Source organism: Cebus imitator, unplaced genomic scaffold (assembly GCF_001604975.1).
Source record: "Cebus imitator isolate Cc_AM_T3 unplaced genomic scaffold, Cebus_imitator-1.0 Scaffold128, whole genome shotgun sequence".
In the NCBI taxonomy this organism is placed as follows: domain Eukaryota; kingdom Metazoa; phylum Chordata; class Mammalia; order Primates; family Cebidae; genus Cebus; species Cebus imitator.
Genome location: NW_016107443.1, coordinates 874158 through 884629, shown reverse-complemented (window position 1 = coordinate 884629; position 10472 = coordinate 874158). Strand labels below are relative to the sequence as shown.

Here is a 10472-nt window from a genome sequence, read left to right as displayed (position 1 = left end):
GCCAGGCATGGTGGCAGGTGCCTGTAGTCCCAGCTACACAGAAGGCTTAGGCAGGAGAATCGCTTGAACCCAGCAGGTGGAGGTTGCAGTGAGCCAAGATCAAGCCACTGCAGCCCAGCCTGAGCAACAAGAGCAAAACTCTGTCTCAATCAGTCATTCAATAAATGCATGCATGCATGCCAAGGAGGGGATAGCCATGAACTTTGTGTTAGAACTTTGTGGTTCAGTATAGCACAAGTTAAGCAAACTGTTGCTAGGGATGAGATTTTTTACCTTTTAGTAGTATTAGAACTGTAAGTCTATTGAAGATAGCCTCCTTTGTCTTTTTTTCTGTAGAAGCATCATTGTTTCCTGGCGGAGATGGCATTCCCAAAGAGGAAAATCTTTCAGAAGATTCTAAGAGCTCATCACCAAATTCAGGAAATTGTTTGAATCCTGCCTGTAGAAATCCTATGTATACTCACACTTCAGTCTCCAAGGATTTTTCTCAAAGTGTGCCAGGCACCACAAGTTCACCAGTAGTTGGGGACAAATCATCCCCCAAGAGCAGTCCCCATGAAGTTAAATTCCAAATAGAGAGGAAAAGTGAAGGTATGTTCAAAAATAGTAATTCTCATTGTGTTTGTCTTTTGCCTTGAGATTTTCACACCTAACAGCAACCTCTGAGAGTGTATCACATTGGAGAAAGTGCTAAATTTGGGAGGCTGAGTCCTTCCTTTCACATCACTGTCAGGGTCAGACCATTATGGATCCTCCAGTCCTGTTGACATCACAACTGTCTCTGGGGATCTGGATCACCAACCGTGTCTCTGATAGAGACTTCTCAGATTAGCAGTGCTTAAGCAGTTGTAATTTGTCATTTCCTTGGGTCCTGTCTGGATGCACAAACCTCTCTTGACTCTGAGACCTGGAAAGACAGTGCCTCTCCTTTCTTCCTTTCTGTTATACACTTTTCTTAGTCTCTCTTGAGACCTTTCCTGGCCCCAGCCTGCGTTGACTCCTGGAATTGGGGTGGCATCTTGTTGCCACAGCCACACCATTTCCTCATTCTCCACATCCTTCCTCAGACCCACCAGGAAGACATGACATGCATAAATAGGGCAACATCCCGTTGCCATTTAGAAGGATCCAAAACAGTCTTCCATGTGCAAAGAGGGCTAACGCTGTACCTTTGAAGGATTAAGGGTGCAGGAGAGTGAGGGTGGGAATAAGTGTTTTGTCCTTTTTCTCCAGGTAGGCATGTAGGTGAGGTTGAGGAGTGAAGAAAGTGGGAACCCAGTAACTCCCTTGCCTTTCCTCATGGGTGTTACCTACGGGCAACCACACTGCACACACTGTGACACATTTAATATTGTCAGCCCCATCTCCTCTGGAGATTGTCTTCACTTTTAGGTGGCATGGTTTGCAGAGTATACCCTGCATTTTAATGTATTTTCACAAAGTATCACCTTTTGAAGGCAGGCCTTCTCAGTACAAGGTTACTTCTAATGCTGAATATCTCACTTCGGAATGTATGTCAAACACTGCTGTGCTAAGGTAGCCAGTCTTAGGGCTTCAGAAGGCTAGCCTCTGGTCTTCTTAGGAATGTAGAGGCTAATAGTAATAACATTGCTTTCTAGTAATTTACCCACTGTTAATAGAAATAATCATCATCTTCATCACTATCTGACACCAGGCATATAATATTTCATATGGCCTCCTACATTATATTGTTACAACAATTCCTTAAAATGTAGGTGTTGGTAAGCATTTTCAGATGAGAAATTTGAATTTCTTTGGCTAAGGTCCCTCAGCTAGAAAGTGGCTGGGCCAGTCCTTGAACTCAAGCACTCTGACTCTGGGGTTGTACTCTTAACTCCTGTGCCGCTTGTATCTCCCAAGAATAGGTAAGCATTTCCATTAGAAACTGTCTACAGGTGTCATTACTATTATTTTTAAGGCATTTGAACTGTTACCTAAAGTTGATTCCACTCCTAACATTCAATGATGCTCACACAATTTCCTGTCCTGCCTTGTCCCATTATTTGAATGAAAAATATTACTGATCTTTATTATAGGAAAGAAATCCAATAATGTTGGAGGAGAATCAAATCACTTTCATACTTTCATTATATTTATTCCAGAAATATTTATTGATATGCCAGTGCATGTAAGACAGAGCTGTTCAGGAGAAAAGCATGACTGGACTTTTATTATTTTTCACATGGTTAGTTTGTTTCATGTAATTATTTGAATAACAGCAATGTAATGTTTGCAAACTTCTCTAATGTTTTGAAGGTGTAGGCTCAAGTAAATTATATTTTCTTAATAGAATAAAAACAGAAAATCTTATGATTGTTTTATTTTTAATATAAGATTAATTTTATACCCCAAATCATATCTTTTTGCATATAGTTTATCTGCAGTAATCTGTAAAACTAGTTACACGTTATTCAAAACATAAATGTACCAGATTATGATGACAGAAACCAGAATTCTACAAAAATGTAAGTGGGAGCTGTGATTAGCTTTGCCAATGATTTTTCATGTTACTTTGTGTCTTTGTTGAGTTAAAGGAGAAGGCATTTTTGTCTAAATTGTCAGGATGGCTTAGGCACATGGTGGTCTACACCATCATCATTTTTACTTGGGTGGATACAGCCCAGTAGAATTTCTCTGTAGATATGACCAACGTTTTTTTCTCTGACATGTGGAGGGGAGGATATATTTTGGTATAGCATTTTTATTTCACATCATAGTTGTGATGTTGGAAATAAACTTCAGAGTTACACACAAAAAATTAACCACTATAAGTTCTTTTATCTTCTGTTTTTCTTTACCCCTCCCCTGGGTAAATATTCAGAATGCTTCTAAAATGGCCGTAATCCAGATGATAGGAAAGAAAGAGTACACCTCTGGCTAATTCACACACATAAAAACTTAAAATTGGTTAAAGAAACAAATCTTCCTAAGTACAGAATTCACTTCACTTATCACACACTAACTTTAGGGAGTTAAGGGCTCTGGTTGAGTAAATGAATAATTGTCAGGACACAGATTTCATCATAACTTAGTAAAGAGTACAGCTAAGACCTTTTGAACACTTAAATTGTTTCATGTCTCAGTTATGTATTTTTTTAACATATAAACCTTCAACCAAAATATCTATTACCATGCAATTAAACATGATAAAGGAATTAAATGTTAAAGTTATTTCTGACCTAGCTTAGCAGAAAATAATCTTGTTTTCTTCAAAATTCAGATAAACATTTAAGCCACAAGAGACAGGAATCTGAAGAGTAAAGTAATGCTAAAAATATTCTCATTGACTACATGAGAGAGATTTGGTAAATGGACTTAATTGCTTATCAAAAATAAAGGGATTGTTGAAATTCTTTGATTAAAGTGAATGCATTTAAACAATTATAAAATTGTAAATTTGGCCAGGTGTTGTGGCTCATGCCTGTAATCCCAGTACTTTGGGAGGCTGAGGTGGGCAGATTGCTTCAGCCCAGGAGTTTGAGATCAGCCGGGGCAACATGGAGAAACCCTGTCTCTACAAAAATATAAAAATTAGATGGGAGTGGTGGCATGTGTCTGTAGTCCCAGCTACTTGGGAGGCCAAGGTGGGAGGATCACTTAAGCCCAGGAGGTCAACTCTGCAGTGAGCCATGTTTATGCCACTGCACTCCAGCATGGGCAACAGAGTGAGACCCTGTCTGAAAAAAACAAAAACAAAAAAAACCAAAACCTAAAAAACAAACAATTGTAAATTTGGGGAATTTCCATCGGATTTAGCTAGTAAAATAAACCTAATGTAGACAGAGATTGAAATTCCTTGAAAGACTTAGAGAAGTCATAGGTTAGATTAGATTAACCTAATATTACCCAAGTAACAGATCTTTTGCTGTATTGGCCTGTGGCCAAAGATGCCTTGGGTTGCCTAGTCTGTTTTGTGATCTTTAAAGCTTTAAGGTAACTTCTGAACCTGCTTTTGTTGTTTGGGGGAGGTCAGATTGGATGCTCTTGTGTAGCTGTCCTCATATCATCTTTGTATAAGCTTTTACAGTTGGAGTCTTGAGACCTTATTGGGGAACTTAACGGAAGGTTCCAGGAATGAGACCATTATTCCCTACCTAACATCTCTTCTTTCAGGATAATGATCAGGTCAAGTATGATTTGTCTTTTTTCCCCCCATTGAAGCTCCAAGCTATATAGCTGTACCTGATCCCAGTGTCCTGAAACAAGGCTTCTCTAAGGACCCTTCAACCTGGTCTGTGGATGAAGTGATACAGTTTATGAAACATACAGATCCTCAGATATCAGGCCCCCTCGCCGACCTCTTCAGGCAACATGTAATGTATCTTTTGATCCGGTTTTCCTGCCTTTGAATGACCTCTTTGCAGGCCCTTCATTTGGATACTGTGTAGATGGTGGGGGAACCCTATCAACTGATTTTTCCTTATGTGAGAAAGGTTATTTTTCTCAAGATTAGTTCCTTAAATGGTAGATTAATGGTCTGTTCTTTAAGTGAGTATCCAAGTGCCGAAAATACAAACAGCTTCAACTTTTCAAGACATGGTGATTCAGCATTGTAACTCTCAGGTGTACCTCCCCTTTGTAATGACAGATACAAGGATCCTCCCCAACCTGCTCCCAGCTCAGCGCCAGGACCATGAGTAGGAGGGGTTGACCACAAGTTATTACAGGGTGGCCTTCCTCCAATGAATCCAGCAACTGGATAAGATTAAGTACAGCCTTTTAAACAGGAACTCACAAATACCAAATAATATGCTTCCATAACATAAACTGGTTAAGGTAATAAAGAATTTTAGGAGGATGCCTTGTAACTATTAAGTAGTATTTTCAGTGTTTTCTAACAAATCAAATTACTCATCTATTGTCTGAGGTACCCTTTTCCCTTTTCACTGTTGCAAGAAAATCAGTAATTAGTTTTAGCTTCTAACCAGCTTCAGACAACTAACTGATTAGCTTTCAATATAATGACAACACTGTATAGCACATTTATAGTTTGCATTGATATTGACATATTCCTGGCCCTTCTCAGAAAGTTATTGACTATCTGAAATTCATTTCTACCATTCATAATTTTTGGCCCTTTATCATAGATGTATGTAGTATTTTATTTAACACACTACTTAAAATCAGATTGTTTGATACTTGGGACATTTTTTGAAGATTCGAAGTTAAATTTTCTTTTTCTTAAGATTTTAACTAAATTCATAAATCATCAAATGATGCTTCACTATATAAATAATATTTTTGATAGTTTTCAGGAAATAAAGCAGATTCAGAAAATATATATCTGGAGTGTACAGTTGCTCTATTTTACATGTTCCTAAGTATAAATAACTTGATATGAAAGCATTATTAACAATTATGATTTCCTTCTGTCTGTAGGAAATTGATGGGAAGGCTCTGTTCCTACTCAAGAGTGATATGATGATGAAGTACATGGGGCTGAAGCTGGGGCCAGCCTTAAAGCTGTGTTACTACATTGAAAAACTTAAAGAAGGAAAATACAATTAAAAAAATGTGTAAGTTTAGATTGGACATAATTCTCAGGTGTACTGTTAACATTTTAATTTAAAAGTATTTCTCTTAGCAGTTTTTGCTTCGTAGACAGTTCCTATAAAGTGTTTTATCAGAATTACAGAACTTTATTAACAGTTCAGTCAACTTTTTTTTTTTCCTGGAGTCACCAGCCAGCCTTGGGAGGCACAGCCGCCCCTCCCCAGTCTACTTCTTTAAAAAGCATTTAACACGTTAGTATTAACACATTCAAATTGGCAGTTCTTTATGTCTTTTTACATTTTCATTGTACAGTTTACAAATATACTTAATGTAGTTAACAGAGAAAAACCTTTGATTTTGGTTAATCTTTATATCTAGAACCAAAACAGCTAAATCCCAAAGGGGAAAATATCAGGGACTGACAACTTCTATAATTAAATCCATGAGAATTTTTCCTCACCAGAGAATTTAAAGGTGCACCTATAGATATCTTTTCTCAAATATTTTGTGTGATCCTCTGCAGTGTTCTGTTCATGTTCTATCAGTATATCTAGAAAGGGAATAGCCATATAAATTGTTTTCCTTTTATTATTTCTCTATATGTTGTATTTGATCATAAAGGGAAAAAAGCGAGCTTATAAGCTTTCATAAAGTGTTCTTACCAGTTTTTGATAAAAATTTTAAATTATACAATAGAATTGTCATTTTATGCAGGAGATATTTATACTACGAGGGTGGTTTGGATGGAGTCGGATTAAATTTTTTCAGTGAAATACCTATTATTTTAAAACTTTCCATATTTTCACTAAGCTTGTACATTTAACTAGGCATTCTTTTCTTACATCTCTATATGAAGATACCCATGTCCAAATTTTTTGAAGATATATATTTTATTGTATGTGTTTATTCCTCATATGGTACTTTACCATATTTATATATTGTTTTATACCTGTAGGTTTACACACAAGTAAATCTTTTTTTCTTGAATTTAATCTGGCACTTTGCACTGCCACAGAGGTAACGATGAACTATGTATATAGTTAGATGTTTTGATTTCTTAAAAAATATATGTCCATCGTTTGCTATCACCAGTACCTCTCAACTTACCCTTCAGGGGATATGAAATAGTCCGTAGATCGGTTTCCATACAGGGAAGTTCTGTGTCCTATGCAATGTTTCTAGTTAATCTGCTTAGTTCTGAGCCATTTATTCTGCTACACTTTGAAAGATATATTAGTTCTGACTTATTGTTTGGGGCTTTATTTTTTGAGATGGAGCTTTACTCCTCTTGCCCAGGCTGGTGTGCAATGGCACTATCTCGGCTTACCACAACCTCCACCTCCCGGGTTCAAGTGATTCTCCTGCCTCAGTCTCCTGAGTAGCTGGGATTACAACCATGTGCCACCATGCCCGGCTAATTTTGTGTTTTGAGTAGAGATGGGATTTCTCCATGTTGGTCAGGCTGGTCTTGAACTCCTGACCTCAGGCGATCCGCCCTCCTCAGCCTCTAGAAATGGTGGGGTTACAGGCATGAGCCACCGCGCCTGGCCTTGTTTAGGGCTTAATTTTATAAGTTAGAACTTTGAAGAGGAAATGGTGCTATATGTTTATTGTTACTACTTTGTGTAACTTTGATGTAATGTTTATAAGCTATGAGAATCAGTTATAAAGTATTAGCCATTTGTTGTAAATGCCAATAAAATATTCACCAGGGGCAAGAATGTACATTTTCTTTTTAGAAAACCAAATGTACTTTAGACATGAATGCAACTATTTAAAGAATAGCTTCATCTATGTTATTCCTTATATGTCATAAGATTCTTAAACTTGGTCTTCTTTCAAATTGTTTGTATGAAGATGCTGTACCCACTTGAACAGTCCTCAGGTGTTTACATAAATGCGTTTTACAGTTTTCATATTTTAAAATATTAATAAAGTTAAATCTCAACGATTCATTTAAAGCCTCAGATGTAATTTTATTTATCATTACTGCATTACATTAATGTATGAATTCGTTGGAACTGAAACAGCCACTCTAGTAAGCTTGTGGCTTTCCACAGTGTCCAAATACTTGAGTTTTAAAACCTGCCCAGATTCTACTGGTAAACAGATGCCTAAGAGCCAAGGGCTGATTTCTTACAGGGGTCTCCAGTGAGACCCCAGGGGGTTGTAAGAAGTTCAGTTGATGCGCTGTATCTGTGGTCAGAGCCTTTATTACTTACGATATCATCAGTGATGCGAGCGTGCTAGAAAGTGCCGCGAGATATCTCATCCCATCTGAGTCTGTACGCCTGGCTGGCAACTCTGGCTGCTCTTTTACCACTGGGGGCCAGAGGCTGCCTCCTGGATGCACCTGCTCTTGGCCCTCTGCCTCCAGATGGCCCAGCTGTCCCAGCAGGATGCCCTTGGAGGACTGGGATTCCAGTTGGGTAGCCTCACTTAACTGACCCGTGCCCCCCACTCCAGGTGCTGCGGCTTCTGCTGAGGAACCCAGAAACCCTCACTGCTCTTGCTCCTCAGCATCGTATCCTGTGATTCACTGGAGACAATGGGGTCCTGACCAAGGCTCCAGGGCTGACGCTCAGTGGCTGGAACGGGGGTGTTGATTTGAGTGATGTGAGACTTGAATGATTTGGGGCCCCTTTTTCGCTCCTGTCTGGCTTACAAATTTTTAGTCCAAAGACTAATAAGCCATATTGCCCTTCCTGTGAATTTTAAATGATCTTCCTCTGGCTTTGTCTCTCATTTCATCCTTTTCTGCTCTGTAGCCCTCAGAATTCTGCACCTGGAGCTCTAAGACCTTCCAGGCACACCTAGAATTTGCTTTGGTCTTTCGTCTGTGTGATTTCTCATCATTGAAATGTCTTACAGTACATGTTCTAGAGTGGGATTTCCCAAACTTTTAAACCAAGGCCTCCCTCTGTAGGCATAGAAACACCATGCCCTTCTGTAATATTCAAAAGTAAATACTGTGAGTAGTGACAGTGTAATTAGGAAAAGCACTGCTTTTTCAAGCTGCAGGAGGCATTGTCCTTGTAGTTGACTGAGTAAATGAAGTAGGTTAAAATTTCTGGGGCTATGGCTTGATGCTGGGGCTTGCTCATGAAGTGCCCTGAGGCTGATCCAGGCAACGTGGGAAAGCTCTAGGTTTGAGAGGACATGCAAGTGAGAGCCCACCATTGGAATATGTGGTGGACAGTCCTTCCTCTCTCTTGGCTGTTTGCCTTATTTTGTTAGCAGGTTGATGCGACTGAACCTTGAGAGCCACACTCCATAGTTAGCACGTGCTCAAGTTGAGCTTAGTCACTCCCCCTGCTCTAATTGAGGCAACTGTTATGGGATCATCTTTCTGGCTTTAGGGATGGTATCAGCATTGAGGGGAGATCTTTAAGAAATAAGGGACCTAGCTCCTCCCCTCGAGCTGCCTAGAACATAACAGATAAACCAGCATTCATGAAAAGGAGGACATCAGGGCACTTATGACAGTACACATGAGTCAGCGCCAAGTGCCCATAAGTGATGTGTCCTTATGCAACAGTAATGGTGCGTCCTGTTCTTCCACTGTACAACCGAAGCACTTAAGCACATCATTTCTGGAAATAATCCCTCAGGGACAACAGGGCAGCCAGGGCAGGGTTTTGGCCTTGCCAAGCCCCACTCCTCCTTTGGCCTCACTCCTCCACCTGGCTTTGGCTGGCGTCGGAGGCTCAAGTGCACTGATGTCAAGGGTGGGGTGGTTGCACATATTCCATGGGGGCAGAAGTCAGTCCATTGGGAGCAGGACCCATATCTTAAACTTTCCTTTTATATTCACGTAAGAAGAGAGAGATTAGGCTTTTCTGCAGTTAACGTACATATTCACTGATGTGTCTCAAGTGTTGGACGTTGTTGGTACTTGCCACCATCCCAGCCCTTCTCGGTTCCTCCCTGTCCTTAGAGACATAAAGCCCGAACGTGACACTTGCCACACTCCTTTGCTGGTAGACGGGGGTTTTTAACATTCTGCCACAAGAGGGGCTGTGTCCTGATTTTGGAAGGAGGAATGTGAGGAGAAGCTGCTTCCTTCTGGTGACTGCACGGGACAGACGTTTGAGCATCAGCAGGAGGCAGATGTTCAGTTTGCCAGCAGCCTCTGGATATCATCTTGAAGCTCACCTACTTCACTTGTGCAGGCAGCTGAGACCACTGGGGGCAGGGGAGCTTCCCTGCAACTCTTGCACTCCTGGATTTCTAGAAACTTCCCCCCTCACCTTAGGCCCTACCTTCTGGTAGCCATATAAGCTTCTGATCCTGTATGAAATCACTTCCATTCTGAAGATTCAGAATAGCTCATATGTTTTTGGCCAGACTTGGACTTGTCCAACTTCTTCAGGATATCTATCCTGTAGAGGTGGCTGACCATTCAGAAAGAAGAGTAAAACTTCCACAGAAAGTGGCCTTTATATTATCTAGTTTAAACATGAGTATATTTCATCAAATCTAAGACCCCTTTGACTGTAAGATGCACCACTGTTTACCAAATAGTGAGGGAAAATGCTACCTATTAAACTGTCACTCACCATTGATTATAATATGCAAACTGGGCCAGGCGTGGTGGCTCACGGGTATAATCCCAGCACTTTGGGAGACTGAGGCGGACAGATCACTTGAGGTCAAGAATTCTAGACCAGCTTGGCCAACATGATGAAACCCAGTCTCTACTAAAAATACAAAAATTAGCCAGGTGTGGTGGCAAAATGCAGCAGGTGGCATAGCCGTGAGAGATCCACCAGGCAGCCTGTACCTGGCCGAGAAGATTGTGCAGAGCTTGTGGAGAAGGCGTCGTTTCTACCAAGACCCGAAGGATGATGGACAGGGGTCAAGGGAGGTGTGTGTCGAAGGCCAAAAGACCCCGAGCAGGAGCGAGCTTCTGTCAAGACACACCTGCCCCTCTTCTAGTAGGTGTGTTACTTTCTGTT

The 10472-nt window shown here is 40.4% G+C and overlaps 1 protein-coding gene across 5 annotated transcripts in view; it reads left to right on the top strand.

The window, feature by feature from the left end:
* The window catches only part of SCML2 (Scm polycomb group protein like 2), a 126370-nt gene extending 118901 nt beyond the window's left edge, over positions 1-7469 (top strand). For 3 of the 5 annotated variants that reach the window (XM_017540627.2, XM_037742793.1, XM_037742794.1), the window contains 3 exons: positions 337-591; positions 4183-4334; positions 5401-6845. In XM_017540627.2, coding sequence (XP_017396116.1) covers positions 337-591; positions 4183-4334; positions 5401-5529 — 536 coding nt within the window. In that variant the 3' untranslated portion in view covers positions 5530-6845. Of the gene's footprint in view, positions 1-336; positions 592-4182; positions 4335-5400 lie in introns of all 5 variants that reach the window. The other 2 variants (XM_037742792.1, XM_037742795.1) reach the window with 2 other exon arrangements.
* The last annotated feature ends 3003 nt before the right edge of the window (positions 7470-10472 follow it).